The sequence below is a fragment of the Poecilia reticulata genome, linkage group LG15 (assembly GCF_000633615.1).
Source record: "Poecilia reticulata strain Guanapo linkage group LG15, Guppy_female_1.0+MT, whole genome shotgun sequence".
Taxonomy (NCBI): Eukaryota; Metazoa; Chordata; class Actinopteri; order Cyprinodontiformes; family Poeciliidae; genus Poecilia; species Poecilia reticulata.
In genome coordinates this window covers 10,248,699-10,265,329 of record NC_024345.1, presented here as the reverse complement: position 1 = coordinate 10,265,329, position 16,631 = coordinate 10,248,699, and the positions used below count along the sequence as shown (strand labels likewise).

The following is a 16,631-nucleotide window of genomic DNA, read 5'->3' as shown; positions in this document are numbered from 1 at the left end:
TATATATACACACAGGACATTTCTTAAAATTAAATTATGACAAGTTTTAAGAACTAAATAATGCCCAGATATGTGGTTGATTTATCCAAATTTATGTTAGGTATTGCTTTTCTAAAGTTTCCCCAAGGACCTTGTCTACAGTTTTAAGGTGTGGTGTGTATTGTGTATTTATGTGACTACGGTATGATTATAACCCTGTCATATCTCTTTGTACAGTTATATAAAAAGCAAAGTGATCTTCTAAGGCTTTACCAGGCGTTGTAGGTAAATAAATGCTAAGCAAGGGAATCAAAAACGTATACAATCTGAACTGTTATTTAATCAGAGCTTTGCTAAACTGTAAGCAGTGCGAAAAAAAAATTGTCTGCACTTATTACAATTTGTATTTTTACTATTTTACACACATGCAGTACTTCAGAACAATGGAACTGTTAAGTTTTTTTTTTTCATGTGTCCCCTAATCAAACGATGAATGAAAATGCAGAATCTCTAGCCACCATCAGGGCTACCTCTACCTCTAAAAGTTTGAAAGCCATGGACCTGGTGAACGATTGTACAGTTTTTAACAACTTTGAAAGTAGTCCCCACTCATAAGTGCTCCCCTTCTGTGCTTGACAGCAATTATGAAGTGAAGACTCTTAATCAGCAAAGAGGGGTGTTTTTTTCTCAGTAGTCTGTTTGGCTATTACTTCCGTCCTTGATATCTGGAGTGAAAAAATTTGCAGTTTGTTGCAGTCTACTTTTGCCTTTTCGCCAGTTTTGTTTGAACAATAAAACTATCTGGTATTTGTTTTTAGTAAAGCTAGTAATTCAAATGGTGCATTAATGTGGATCTGTGTAGCTGCTAGTGTGTTATTTGTGTGTGCGCAGTGTTGTTTCTTTGGGTTGGGACGGTCTATGCTTTGGAACATGGCAGGAATTTCAGTCCACCCGTATCTCCGCCTCTGCCTGCCTCTGTACTCCACCACTAACCAGCTCTCCAGCTTCCAGAGCGCCAGTCACACAGCCCAGTCTATTGCACCATCTGCATATCAGCTTCTGCCTCGGCCAAAGCATTAAATTAAATCCCTGTTTGGGTTGATTAACAAATGGCTGGTGAGCTCACATAGTTACGGAGTTATTTATTTAATTGCCATTATGGCCTTTCCTTCTTTTGTCTACCATGTTTTTAGCTAGGATGCATCAAACTAGGAGAACAAAGGTGTGCCGTGTGTCTTGAAGGACTTTGTGTAAGACTGAGCAGTGGGAGAAAGTGTAAAGTTTGCACAAGTTTGTACCTCATTCCGATTGTGCTGGCTGAAGTTCAGCATGTGTACCTGTCTCCTTAATGCATTTCAATCTCGCCGTCTCTCCTCTGTCCCAATGTGAACAGCTAATGGGTCTGCTAATTGAGTGACAGTTAGCGAGCGCATTGTTCTAATTCCAATCAGAAACCTTGGAACAGACGCAGTCACAGCTGATTCATCTCTGCCTCTTACTGCTAAATCCACAAGCTGCAACTGGAAGATGTGCCAGCAAGATTTATTTCTCATAGAAATTCGAAATGACTTCTAAAAAGCCTGGCTCTGTTTCCGCTGCTTAGTTTGTGCCTCTCACACACAGACACGTAAAAGAGTTCACCTCTTTATTTCACTTGTTTTATAGCAGACACGTACTACTTTTATGTTTTGGAGCACTTAGATCTCTCAACTAGCGTTGCAATGTCCAAACAATAAATGCAGTAAAGAATGCCAACTAAATATAAAATGCAACATTTAGAAAGTACTGCTGAAGCCTCTGGGTCAGTTTACCTCTTTACCAAAACCCCTTATTTTGAGCCCTCATAATTTTTTCTTAGCATTGTCAATCAACTTGTGTATAGGCTGCTCAATGTGCTTATGGAAAAGAAACAACATACTGTTACAGGGAAACTGTTTCTATTCAGTAATCGGTGACCATGCCAACTAGCCTTAGCATTCACAGCTAGGCAGCATGCTCTGATGTGTAAGCTGTAGCTTACCAGAGCAAAGGGAGGGTGTGAGTTGCACGTACAGAGGCTTTATTGACAGCGCTAAGACCCTCCTCCTGCCTCTGATTGGTTGTTTCCGACAACCAATCTCGCTTTAGGACCACAGTAAAAAGGCAGAGGAGCATTTTTTTTTTCTCTGATTATCTGACTCATGTTTTACTGTCATAACATAGTGACAGTTTAAAAAATTGAGCAAAAATGGCATTATTTGTAAAAGTTACCTACTGCCACTTTACCTTGACCCATGGCAGATGACTTCATGCCTAAAAAATTTGGGTACAAAACAATTGCAGAGGTCCAAAGTAGCAAAGCGGTGAAATGACCAGTAGCCACCACTGAAACAGATATTGTTTATAACCAACTGAACAATTAGGACTTTAAAGGCCTCTGCCCTTTTTTATCCTTCAGATAACCTACGCGGTTTGCTCCGTGCTCTGCAGTGTAGTATTTTCTAATTGGCCTGAAGGGAAAAGTAAAGTTGTGCAGAGAACTAAATGAAAGTGAAGTGAGGAGTCTGAGAGAGATGGTGTGGGAAGGAGACCGGCTGTTCTGTTTTCTCCAGCAGTCCAAACTAGAGACATGTGGCTCCCCAGACAAGCTGTCCAGAGTGGGAGAGCTCGCTGGACTCATTACAGGCAGGGCCAAGACGGGATAGCTTGACAGAACACCGTTGGATCATACGGAGAGTTGGAACGGTCGGAGCCGAATTGTTTTTAGCCCGCCTGCGTGTATACGCGCACCCGGCGCCGCGTTTGTTAGGAGCCACACGCGCGCAGACAACTGTCCGTCCCCTCTCTCTCCGTCTGTGCCACCCCTGGCTGCCCCCTCCCCTGCCACCCTCAGTGGACACGCAGAAACACACACACACAAGCGTAGCATCTCGGCCTGGCCATAAGGATCGCTTAAATGTTTTCAGTTGTACTGGACAGCTGAGGGATGAAGCGGCCAACCACAGGCTTCCATTGGTTGGACACCTCATCCAGAATCTGACTCATAGAAATGACTGGACGTGGACCAGCGAGCCAGTAGTCGCAGCCAGTTTATAATAGTTTTATCAGTTCAACTTTTTTTCCTCATCCTCATCCATTTTGACAGTCCATCCATCTTTCTGCAATCCAGTTTGGAGTCGAGGAAAGTTCCTCCTTTCCAGATGATAACTTCAGTCAGCATGATCTGTCTAATAACGCCGTGTCTTTTATTGGTTTGTCATCGTTTGTGACATGTTTTATTTCGGCTTACTCTCAGTTAACTTCTCTCTCTCTCTCTCTCTCTCTGTCTGTGTGTGTGTGTTTTTTTGTCTTGCCTCTTAGAATATTTTCTTCTCCCTCTTCCTTATGCCTCACTCCAGCCCTCCCGTCCAACCCCTCTCACGGCACTCTGTTTATAAGTAGCAAGTGATCCAGAGAATATGCTTTGTTCCTGAAAGAACAGGAGAAGGAAACGAGAGAGCAGGAGAGAGTGGGTGGATTTGTGAAAAACAGAGAGAAGAGAGGAGAGGTGTGATTCTGTAGCCTTAGTGATACACTGGCACCCACCAGTGTGTTTTTCCTTTTCTTTCTTTTTTTTTTTTTTGGTGTCCCTCTGTCCCTGTGTGGCGGTTCGTTCTAGTCACTAACGCACCGTCGCACACACGCGCACACACGCACACACACACAAACGTGAGCATCCTCACCAACACCCAGAGGTACCGGCGGGGCCGGCGCTCGCATGGTTCCTTCGGAGGAGCAGGTGTTTTCCTGCGACGTGTTAACGAGCGCGGCCTGCTGTCATTTCTGCTTTAAATGGATGTCACAAATAGAACACAGACACTCTGACTGTTCTCTTCTCCCGGAGAATGAACTGAAACAAGGTGATCAGAGCGGGACACAAACCCCTTTAGTCTAATGCCCCGAAGGAAACCCAGTTTAGTCAGTTGCCTTGAAAAGTCACCAAACTGGTGTGTAATTTAATCTGAGTGTGAATCAAGATGTTCTGTGAGGGCCTTAGAGGTTCCACGTTTAACAAGACATCGCTCTGCAGCAGTCACACACGGTGGTGGCAGTATCATGCTGTTGTCATGCATTAGGGAAGAGTTAATTGGAAGCCGAATTGAGTAAAATATAGAGCTAGTCTGAAAAAAGGTTTAGCTCTTCAGCATAGACACAATCCTAAACATTCAGCCGGAACTACAGGAGAATCCTTTCTGAGCTTTTAAATTTGCTAGAACGGCCTAGTTAAAGTCAAAACTTAAATCCAACTGAGTTTTTGTTTTTTGAACCATCTGTTCCCAAACTACTGCTATTTTGCAAAGAACAGTGGGCTAAAATTTTTAGCATCTAAATGTGCAAAGCTGGTATATAAATACACCCAAAAATAGGTCTGGATGTTAAACTGTCCCAGTAATTATTGCAATGAACCATAACATTACTGCTTTGAGACCATCTTCAAGTAATTTATGAATTATGGCATAATAATTTAAGCTCATTAAGCTTTAAGAACACTTAGCACTGGAACTGGAAGATATTTTAAACAACCAAAAACCAATAAATTAGACAAAAATAAAAACCTCACGCAATCAAGCCTGTGAATAAAATGGATTATGAGGTCAAAATTTGCATTCATAGGGAGTTGAATACAAATGCACCCCACAACTTTTAGACTTTTACTTGTAAAAATGTTAAAAATCATATATAATTTTCCTTCCATTTAACAATTATACACTACTTTGTGTTGGTCTGTCAATTAAAATCCCAATAAAATAAACCGAAGCGTGTGACTGTAACCTGACAAAAATCAAAAATCTGTTGCTGGGTGTAAATATGTTTTCACGTCACTGTGCAAACGTATTCTGTTCACGTCAAGTTGTGCACAGAATAATTTCTTTTTGTACTCATTATTCTCAAAAAAAAAAAAAACCTGTGTGAATCCACATCTACTGTATGTGCAGTTTAACCCACATGCGCCTCCATGTTCCCGGTGTGTGTTATCCACCACTGTGGCGTGGTGTTTGACACCCGTGTAATCCTCTTGTGGGTCGGCTAAAAAGGCCGCGGTCACTCACCGGTGCCAATGCGCGGTCGGATAATACTTTTGTCGGCAGATGCACAGCAGATGTTCATCGTTGCCGCTGACGTCTAAGAAGAATAACTCCTCCATGTGTAATCCTGTTTGGTCTCATGTCACATCATCTCATCCTGTGTCGCTGCAGCTGACCAGTGGTTTGTGTGCGTTAGTGTGTGTGGTGGAAGGGTCATCACCTCAACACCTGCCCATGTATCAGCCAGATGATTTTTCTGGCATGGATACGTTGTGTTGCGCTGGTAAACATGTTTTTTTCTTTTTTCTTTTTTTTCATTTTTTACACGATAATCCGATCTGAATCTGGCAGGCGTTGTGGGAGCTGTAGAGATGCTGTGTCTGTGTGTGTGCGTGTGTGTGTGTGCGTGCGTGTGTGTGCATTTGTGTGTATTAATACTACAGTGTGTTAAAGTGTGTCACATAATCAGAACAGATGACAGTTGAGCGGCTCTTAACCGTCCGGGGAATAAAGTCAATATTTAAATCATCCGCATCATTATTTTTGTTGTTAATCCCACTTTCTATACATTATACTGATTAACTGTTACAACCCTGAGAAACATCACGATCCCTCATGATCTTCTATCCACATTGTTTGCACCAATTATCAAAATATACGCTTATATTTCCCTCTCTGTGTATTTGTGTGTCTGTCCAGGTGAATACATAAAGAACTGGCGACCACGTTACTTCCTGCTGAAGACAGACGGCTCCTTCATTGGCTACAAAGAGAAACCTCAGGATGCAGACCTCCCTTATCCTCTAAATAACTTTTCAGTAGCAAGTATGTTACAGTGACATTTACACACTGCCACAGATTCTTTACTCTATTCCTGTTCTAAGCTGCTGATATTTGATTTCCAATTTTGGAAACTTTGACCAGTCAATTCCTGATTTAGTCTCAATAAAACCCCTAGTTAATGCATTAAAATTTTTTTTTTTCCTTCCTGCACTCTGTTGTGTAAAATAAAGTTTTACCTTACTGGATTTCTTACTACATTTACATTTTAAGCCATCTTAAACATTTTAAATTAGCAATTAGCACGGGTTAGCATCGCTATCAGCAAAGCTCAGTCTTTGTGTGTATTCTCTAGAGAATGCAGCCATTCAAATTTTTGAAAAGAGGGTCGATCAAGCTGAAAATATGCAGTGTTGCTATCTGAGTTTTCTGTACGTCTGAACTAAAAAAAACATTGAAATGAGTAAAATTAATCAGAGTGCCTGAGCTAAATAAACTTTAAACGCTCACCTATAAAATCAGAGTGCCTTAATTATACACCACCTCTCCTTAAGGCATTGTCAGCACACGAATCTATTCCTTTTGTTCTGTCTTGGAGAATATAGACTGTAGTTTAAATGTGTGTTTCCACTGCAGAAAGTTTACTTTGTCTCGTTTTCCCTTCCATTTCATTTCCTTAGGAGTAATAATGACATCACAACCTGCTAATCAACCTGTTAAGTTTAAAGAAGAATCGGTGCACCTGGTTTAGATAATCTAGTAGATTTCTAGAGCTGAAGGAAATTATAGCCCGTGTTTTACTGAAATGTTGCCGTGTATCTTCCTATAGTTCCATCACACAGAGTCTCTGTGTAATATTACATCCATCAATGCGGTCATTATCTCTGTCATCCATCTTCACAGCGTGGTGGTGTGTTACAGGATCCACTACATCCTCTAATTGGCTGTTCGCTGTGTGTCAACACCTGGTTAGCAGACTGCAGGACATTGTTGACATGTTTAATTTTCCAATTATTGTCCCACCAAGACTGGCTTTAATGCATCGTTTCCAGCATCACCTCCTTTTGCTACGTTAAATATTGTCCATTTGGTTTTGGATATGCAATCTAATTTTGTCCATACCTAGAAATCAAGTGCGTAAGCTTATGCAACGAATAACCAGACAAACAGAGGCTTGTTTGTCTTTGTAATTAAAGTTTTTGTATTTTTAGAAAATGTACCTGTGCCTGTTAAAAACATTTGTAGTTGTGATTTAATTCTGTGCAGTTTGTGAACTTCTGATACAAAGCAGAAATGTATATATGAAAGGTTTGCTGATCACCACATGTGCTTCTTGAGTCTGTACCCTCCAGAGAGATTGGACAGTGACAAATGAAACTGGCCAATCAGGATAGAGATTGTGAACTGTGAAGCCATTCGTCTCCTACTCTATTTATACAAAGAAGTCTGATCAACTAATAATCAATGGTCAATACACTATTTATTAGTGTTTCTACAATACTTTTGCTAATGAAAATTATGGATTATGAAGTCTTGGTTTGGAGAATTGTTCTGTACAGATAGTTTACATGCAGTGAAACTTATGTACTGTACTAATGGAGATACCTTTAATTCCCGGAGACTATGAACATAATCTCTCCTCCTATTGGCTGGCTTTATTGGTGGTAGTACACTCAGTTGGAGGCAGAGGTGGGCATATATCAATTTGTCATGAACAATTTATTTTAAGAATTTTAATTTATTGTTCTCACAATACAGTTTTGTTTTTTTTACAACCCTCCCCCCCAAAAAACTGACCATATGATCAAAAATTTTATTTTTGTTCCACCAGAGTATCAATGAATACGAGTTTAGCAATACAAACCACACTTTTTTTAAGTGACATCCTGAAGAAGTATAATTCAGATGAAAAAGTTTTATAAGAGCAATATTTCTGTTTTTAGTGTTATGAATGCTGTCACTGTCCTGCAAAACTTTTTAATGCCTAAAAATAAGAAATAGTTTTTTAATCATAATCTAAATGATCATAATAGCACCACAAAATATTGCGATAAAATTCGAAATCCATATAGCCCACCCCTAGTTGGAGGTATAATAAATCTGCAAACTCCGCACAACTTAATCAAAAATGAAGATATGTTTTGCAAACCCAAAATACACAAATTTAAACTTTAAACCAAAAAGCAAAATGTTGCATTAGTACTATACATGTTAACTCTTCAGATTTTTGTTTCTGGGTTTACAAATATACTTGAAACGAAATTCAACACCAGTAAAGCTGGTCAGACGAAGCAGATGCTAAAATGTTTTCAGCTTAAAATTCTTCCCAGGTTTTCATTCGCAGAGATTACATTTTAATTATTGTATATTATTTAAATATGCCACTTATCACCCAACATCCATCTCCTAATATGTAAACGAACGCTTATCATTTAGCAGTTTAATCTGTGACACAATTATGTTTTTTCCGTTTTGTGAACGTAATCAGACATCCACTAAGCTGATGCAGATGTCACCTTCTGTGTATACTGTAATTCAGCTTGGGTCCTTTAGATATGAGAGAGAAAAAAACGCTCTCAATTACTGTCTTTAAATTTATCAAAATGAAACCAAAATCAGGCTTAGTCCGATAAAATCAGATGGCTTCGGGAAAGCTCCGTGTGATTAATCTGCGGAGTTGAGTCAAGAACGATACAGAAGAACCGGCTGCTTGAGCGCCAAAACAGGAAACACGATGAATGACGGATTACAAACCGATACCTCAGAGAAAGCAAGAAAGAAACGGTACGTCGAAGGACACGGGAGGAGGAAAGGAGGGAAGGACGCGACCCTGGGAAGGAGGACAAGTATGGAGAATGAGGGATGGGAGAGGATCAGAGGTGGCAGTGGAGGGAAAAAGGGAGGAAGAGGAAATCGTGGAGGAGTGAGAATGTAGATGGAGGAATGAAAGGAGAGGCCTTTTATGGATGAGGTGTGTTGGAGAGGGAAGGAGGAGTGCTGAACAGACAGGGAGGAGGAGGTGAGCACCGGGTTGGAGATGGAGGGAAGAAGAGGAAAAAAAAAGAGGAAAAAGAGTTTGCGCGGAGGACAAGCCAGGCCATACATCCGGCCCCGGCTGCTTGGCACAGCACCGGCTCCGCCACATCTGTTGCCCAAAGCTGGGAAGCCAGGTGGCGTGTGTGTTCCCTGTGTGTATTTGTTTACTTGTGTGCAGACGTGTGTGTCTACGCGTGTTTGTGTGTGCGAACAACAGAAGTGGTCAGATGGAACAGAGATGGTACAGGCCTGTTCCCTGCAGAGGGACTCATACATACAAGCTTGACACACACGCACACACATGCACACACACGCACACCCGCACGCACACACCCGCTAAACTGCTACACAGACCTCACCGTCGCCTGCTGTGGCAAACAACCCAATTTCAGCTAACATTCAAACTTCATTTTACATAGAGTTGCCTGTGTGTGTCCATGTGAGGACATTAGGTTTTGTTTTGGCACCGACAATAGTGTGACCTTGTTTACTGGCAGCGCAGCAGGCCCTGTTCATGAGTCAGGTAGCAACCGCTTTGTTTGACTTTACATTGAGGCGCCGCTGCGTGGATGACCTGGGTGGTTTTGCCATTAACCTTCCTGTCTATATTTAGACTGAGCATTGACATGCTGAGCTGGGCCACGCTTAAAACAAAGGCCTCCTTTGTGATCTGGGAAACGTCTGAAATTTGATTGATCAGATTGTCAGGTCTGGGCAAAAATGGGAAAACAAAAGCCGGGATAAGTATTTGTATTTACAGACTTCATTTCATGGCCCATTGTCTGAAAGATGTCCTTCTTTTTAACATACTTTCTTTCTTTCATGTAAAGAAAGTATGAAAGTAGGTTCCTTTCATACTTTCTGTCATGTTTCTTTCCTTCCTTTTCTTGCTTTTACTTTATTTATTGTGTCCATCCTTGTTTTCCCTCCATCTCTTTTCTTTTAAAACTTTCATTCTTCTTTTTCTTCTTTCTTGGTTGGCCTCCTTTCTTCCTTCTATCCAACATGGTGTCCTCCTTCCCTCCTCCTGTCCTTGCTTCCTATCTTCCTTCCTATTGTGTAACTTTCCTTCCTCATTAACTTCCTATCTTCCTTCCTTGTTTTTTATTCTTCAGTTTTATCTTGTCTTTCCTTCCTCATCTTCTTTGGTAAATCCTGTCTTTTATTCCACATTTCCTTCCTTCCTGTAGCTCTTTATTCCTCTCTCTGTCTCATCCCTTATGCATTTTCTTTAATTCCTTCCTCTTTTCTAATTAATTCTTGCCTTTCCTTCATTCCTTGCCTTCTTTCTTCATTTATTCCTTAACTCGACACTTCTTTGAACCCTTCTGTTCTTTGTATTCTTTCTTCCTATCCTCATTCTGCCCTTTCTTCCCTACTTTTGTCCATCGCTACTATTGTCCTTCCTGCTTTTACTGTTGTTCTTGTCTTTCTCTTCCAATCAGTCTTTTCCTCCTTCCTTCTTTCATATCTTCCTCGCCATTTTTCTTGTGTCTTTCAAGTTTCATATGTTAAGCACACTCTGTAGCAGTGTATGTTTTTTCTTAAAATACTGAACAAATACACAACTGGGAACTCTGACGTTTTAGGTCTGCAAATGTCTTGAAATGAAAATGTAAAAAATAAAAAGACGAGGGGATAAAAGTGTGTACAAATCCTGTTGAGAGAAAGTGATAGAAGATGTGACGGACAGACAGGAGAGATGAAGGAAGCAGAGGCTCTGATCGGACGGACAGGAAGTCAAAAAGGAGAGCAGAGGAGAGGGGAAACGAGGAGAGGAAATGAAGGCTGAGCCGTGTAGAACAAGCGGGGCAGATGAGAGGACAGAAGACGGATCGTAATGCTGTTTTACACCACTTCATGTCCCTCATAAGCACAGAGACTGCTGAGGGGACAATGAAGATGCATTCCTTCCCACAGCGAGCTCACAGCCCCATCTGGCTCTGTATGCCGACGTTTCTGTGTTTGTGTACTGTATTATGCTTCTGTGTAATAACGGCCTACTGGGCTGCCTGTTCTCATAGAAATGTGTCTCATCGGAGAGCCGCCAGATGCGTGTGCAACGCAACACATAAGATCCTTTGGCACAAGAAAGCAGCTTTTTTTAAGTTATCGGCTTTCGGAGTGATTTCCTATTTTTACACCAACAAATTAAAACACGAACTGTGTTCTCTTCATGACAACTTGTTGTTTCAGCGTAAGACTCCCAGTGAGTTTCCAGCTACATAGAGGCTGAAGCCAACAATAAAGCAAGTATAAAAGTTATCATGCAGGGCTGACTGGAAAAAGATAGATTTATTTCTTTTTATTATATGTATTTTACATAAGAAGTAGAAACTGAAATACATTAAAAAAATAACTTGACAATTCTGTTAAGTCTACAATAAGTGTTCAGAATAGGTTTTACTTATTTCAATTGTCTTCTTGACATTTGAACTTCTTATAAATTTTGCTTTGCTCCTTTTATTTTGCGTTTTGAGGATAAAATCCTTCCTCCAAATAATTCACCACTTGGGTTTTTATTCCAGAATGCCAGCTGATGAAGACAGAGAGGCCGAAGCCAAACACCTTCATCATACGCTGCCTTCAGTGGACCACTGTCATTGAAAGGACCTTCCATGTGGATTCGCCTGATGAACGGTTGGTTCCTTAAAAGATTAAATCCTGAAATATCACAGCATATACCTGCTCAGCCTCACTTTTAGCTGTGTTTTCTCAAAAAACACCACTGTTGTTTTGACACTGATGAGCTGTAGTAAGAGGAAGCAGTATGGTGCACCTTCCCCACTCAGCTCCTACAGACTAGCGGCAGCAGCAATTAGCAAACACCTAGTGCGACTTCGAGTGTGCAGACCACTTCTTAGTGCAACACTCCTAAGAATGTTTGCAATCGACATAATGTGCAGGAGACGGCGTGTCAGAATAGGAGCTTCTTAAAGAGACAGAGGCACAACTTCAAGGCATCAAATTGTGAAGTCAGATTTCCTTTATGTCATGTTTGATATATACTGCATTTTGAAGGTAATATAGCTACTTGATTTTGCTATAAAATGATATGTACCTGGAGAATACATAAGAGTGTCTGTTTATCTTTCAGGGCTGAAGTTTGGTAGCTTCCCTAAAATGTACCTGTTAGAACATGTGTGGGAACTGAGACTTTTTTTTTTTTTGTGGAAAAGTTTGAGGAAGCCACTTTGAAGTTGAACAGATTTAGTTCACAGGATTGCCATTTAATCAAACAAAAAGTAGAAAAGCAGCAAAAAAAATCTCAACAGGTTGGTAAAAATAATTATATATGAAAAAAACACACTTAAAAATGAGTATTTCTTTGGATAAACCATAGTACAAATATTGGGCGCAATATATTCAGCAGCATTAATAGGAGCAGAGGTATGTATATGAAGGGCTTCACTGTAGAGAGTTTGTGCTTTGTTGGTGTCTGAGAGAGAGAGACTGAGTGGAGAGGAGACCTTTCAAGTGGTGTTGGCATAAATTCTCCAGCTGCTCAGTTCCTTTCTGAGGAGCTGAGGTGTTTATCTCCAGAAAATGAACAGCTTTGCCCAGAAGACCACAGATGCTTCTGTGCACGCTTTGAGGTTGCGTGTATGTATATAAGTGTATGCGTGTGTGTGTGTGTGTTACAGCTGTCCGTCCAAGTTTCTCCTCGTTATATGTTTTTTGTTGAAGTTTTGCCTCCGCATCATCAAATGGAGCTTTCAGAGTTAAAATAAATCGCATAACTTCCTATTAATTAGCTTATAAAGTGCGCGTCTCTGGCAGCGAACGCGGCTCCAGATGTGTTTGTGTTTTGCTGTCGATTTGGAGTGTTTGCACATATTCAGCGCCACTGAAGCAATAAAAATCAAAGCTTGTTGAAAAGAAGAAAAGCAGTGTGCATTGTGCCACAACTGGGTGTGTGTGTACGTGTGTTACTGTATGGGGCTGTTACTGTACCAGTGCTGGCAGGCCTCCAGCTACTACAGCCCCAGCCGTGCGGGGAGAGGGTGGCACGTGTTGGCGCGCTGCCCGACTGTAGGCAGGCCCATTATCTCTCATTAGCAAAAGGGGGAAAAAAATGAGGAAAAGAGGCTCATTATACAAAAAAAAACACTTTAACCGAGAAAGAGCATTTATCTGCTGCCTGACCTTGAGAGAGTTCCCATTGCTTTTCACATACCCCGTTCGCACAAGCACACACACACACATCATCACTCGTGCCACAAATTAACGCTCCGCTGTCGGGGATGGAGCGTAACTTGAGTTTGCCCTTGTTTTTGAAGTGTCTAGGATACGCTCCAGAGTCTTTGCAGAAGAAAGGAATATAGATCTTAAAGCCACGGCGCTGCTTTTAGGTTTAGACGATCGATCCTGTAGAACCCTCAAAAGAACATATGGGTGCTTAACACAACACAAAAAGAAACAGAGGTGATCCCCGATGAGTCAGGCACGTCTCATTGATATTTTTCTCATCGGGACTTCAGTGCAGGTAAATGTATTTGAAAATGTTCAGCGTTGCTCCTGCAGAGCCCCGAGGATTTAGAAATCCAGGAACATGTGAACATCAGGGCTGGACATGAGATCAGCTAACAATGCATGAAGAACTTTGTACGTGGTACAAACTCATCCATAAAACTGTCATCTGCAAAATTTAATTTTGCTGAATCCAACGATTGAAAAAATTTACAGAAAAACACTAAAGATCAAAATGCTAAGTTCAATATCGACCTTCATCAACTCAGTAAAAACACAGTACATGATTGATGTACCTGCTTTTAAAAATAGTTGACTTATCGTTTGCATATAGGCAGTATGAATAATATAGTTTTATTTATTTAATAATTTTTTTGTTTCCTACTATATTTTGGTCATTATTAAAAATGAGAATTTGTTCTCAATCAACTTGAATTGTAAAATAAAAGTGGATTTAAAACTAATTACAAAAAGCATAGGCATGTATTGTTCCTACAGTGTGAAGAAAAATACTACTTCATCATAATTAGGACTGAGTCGATTCACTGAATTAATCAAGATGAATCGATTATTGAAATAATATACAACTAATTTAGTAATAGATTAATAGTTAACTGGAGTAAATAGACAGAAAAAATGTCCTTTTCTGAAAAAGCAACCTACTCAGAGAGGTAATTAATCCAAAGTTGTACAAAAAATATATACATTTTCTATTTCAGCAAAAAAAAAAAAAAAAGAATCCAATTTTGTCTGTAAATATGCTTTTCCTAGTACTCCTCAAGTAGCCTAGTTTTTAGCTTTACCTGATTCAAATTCTGTAAAAAAACAAACAAAACAAGCTAAACTAAACTTTTATTGAGCTCTTTTTGCTATCAATTTATTATTTGATTAAATAATAGGGCTGATCTAGTCACCAGATCAGCCCTATACTGTAATAATGTCAAGCAGAAGAGCTTTTAACATGTTGATGTTAGAATGTTTTTAGCTGCATCCTTTGCTACAAATGATCAAACATACAGTAAAGGAATGCTGTGGATTTGCATTTTAGGCAATAAAAGGTTTACTTTACTATTTGAACAAGGACTTGAATTTTTTTGTGTGCATATTTTTTATGTATTTCTAATATTGTATAAAATGAGCCTTGTTGGTTTAATGGAAAATCTCCAGAAAGTGCCAACTTTTTAAAAAAGCTGATTAATCTATTAATTGTCAGAAAAATCGTTAGAATAATCAGTTACTACATTAACTGTTAGTTGTCGCCCTGAAGTATGTAAACATAAAATACATCACATATTATAACCGATATAATCATGTGATCCATAACAATTAACTATTATTTCCATGTATGCAGACTTAACATAACCAGCTACTAAATTCAGTCGCAGTCGGAGCAGAAAGCTCCAACTTTTTGCTGCTCCTCTCAGGCGTCCATCGTCTGAATTTCTCCTCTCCTCTGCGGCGTATCAGAGCGGAGCGAAGCACTGCCCTGTGTATGATCCATGACATTCATCATTGTTAAAAACCCCGTAATGTGTCCACACATCCTGTTGCACGGCTGGCCTTCTGTTGCAGAATCCCATCCATAYACACACACACACACACACACACACACACRCACACACACACACACACACACACACACACACACACACACACACACAGACAGTCAAACTCACTCGCTTCCTCCCAACAGATGTTGAACAGCACTGCTAATGGAAAGTCAATGGGGAGGAACGATGTTAGCAAACAACAGTGCATTGTTCCCTCTGATGGATTGGGGTGTGTTGGAGCACACCCGCTCACCATCACACACACACACACACACACGTGCGTGCACGCACACAGGCATTAGTTCTGCTCTTTGATCATTGCTCATCTGGTTGATTCTCTAGCTGACCGTGTTTTCTTCTCTGTTGAACAAATAGGTGTTTATGTTAATTAAAAACACTTAAGCAACCTGAAAGACCCGGTTTGGGAAATGCATCAGTCAACCAATGTAAAAATGGGGAGGGGGGCGGAGAATGGTTTGACCCGTCAGATTTTTGGGCTTGTTTGGGTCTGCGGTGCTATAAGTTTAATATATAAACCATTTAAGTGCAGAACGTCATGCTGAAAACAAGAAAGAAGCTTCTTTGGAGCTGAAGGAAATGAATAACTGTCTCCATCACCAGAGATGAGTGGACAGAGGCCATCCAGATGGTGGCAGACAAGCTGCAAAGACAAGAAGAGGAGAGGATCCAGTGCAGCCCCACCTCCAATATTGACAACATGGTGGAGGAGGAAATGGACATCTCCACTACACACCACAAACGCAAGGTGCTGCACACAGTCATACTGCACGTCGTCACAGCCGTTTCTCTGCTCCGCTTTAATGACTGTTCTACTCTATTTTAATTCTATTTTTTTTTTTGCTTATTAAAGCAGATTGTTAGTGAAAATAATGAATAATTTGCTCCCAAACAGTTCCTCAAATTGTAGCGTTGAATTTACTGTCCTATAGGAGCATGACCTGATTTACAGCTCCACTTGTGCCAATAAGTTGTTAATTAACTTGAGGTTATCACTATCACAAGAAGGCCTCCTCACACAAATTTGGTAGAAATTTTTAATCATCTACTTTTATTTTCTCGAGTCTGTATGACTTAAGAAAATCTTCCGTGATTACATGTTTATTGCTGTAGCTTTAAGCTATTTTGATACAGATTATTTATTTATTTTTGTTTTATGTGCACCTCCTGTTCAAATAAAAATGGAGTTATAGATTTTTTAAAAACATTTTCCAAAGTGCAGTTCAAAACAGAAACTCTGTGCTGCATTCATGTAAACTAGAGAAACGAGCGAGTGGCTCACTTTGTTTTATGTCGGGTTTTTTTTGGTTTTTTTATCTATTCTTATTCTCTTCTGTTTTCATCAAACTTCTAATGTAACCTCAAGACGCTAGTGACTGTGAGGAAAAATAGACATGGTTAATGACAATACAATTATCTACCGTATTTTCCGCACGATAAGGCGCACCGGATTATAAGGCGCACTTTCAATGAATGGCTTATTTTAAAACTTATATATATATATAAGGCGCACCGCATTATAAGGCGCATAGAAAAGACGCTTCAGTTCGGGTTGCCGATTTGTTCCGTACTCTATTTTTACACATCCACATTTGTAAAGAAGTGGTCCCCGAGTACTTTATATAGTAGTCTGCTCCAGTCATTGTTACACTCACGGTGTTGGTGTTGCGATATTGTGCCCAACTGCTTTCTGGGTAACACAGACCAACCGACACGCTGCCACCGCAGTCTCTGTCTCTCTTCCCCCGCCCTT

General features: G+C 40.3%; 1 protein-coding gene across 1 annotated transcript in view; it reads left to right on the top strand.

Moving 5' to 3' along the window:
- Window positions 1–16,631, top strand: part of akt3a (v-akt murine thymoma viral oncogene homolog 3a) — a 63,834-nt gene that overhangs the window by 24,133 nt on the left and 23,070 nt on the right. The window contains exons 3-5 of the mRNA XM_008429170.2: window positions 5,724–5,849; window positions 11,369–11,480; window positions 15,482–15,626. Of these exons, the coding sequence (XP_008427392.1) occupies window positions 5,724–5,849; window positions 11,369–11,480; window positions 15,482–15,626 (383 nt within the window). The remainder of the gene's footprint in view (window positions 1–5,723; window positions 5,850–11,368; window positions 11,481–15,481; window positions 15,627–16,631) is intronic.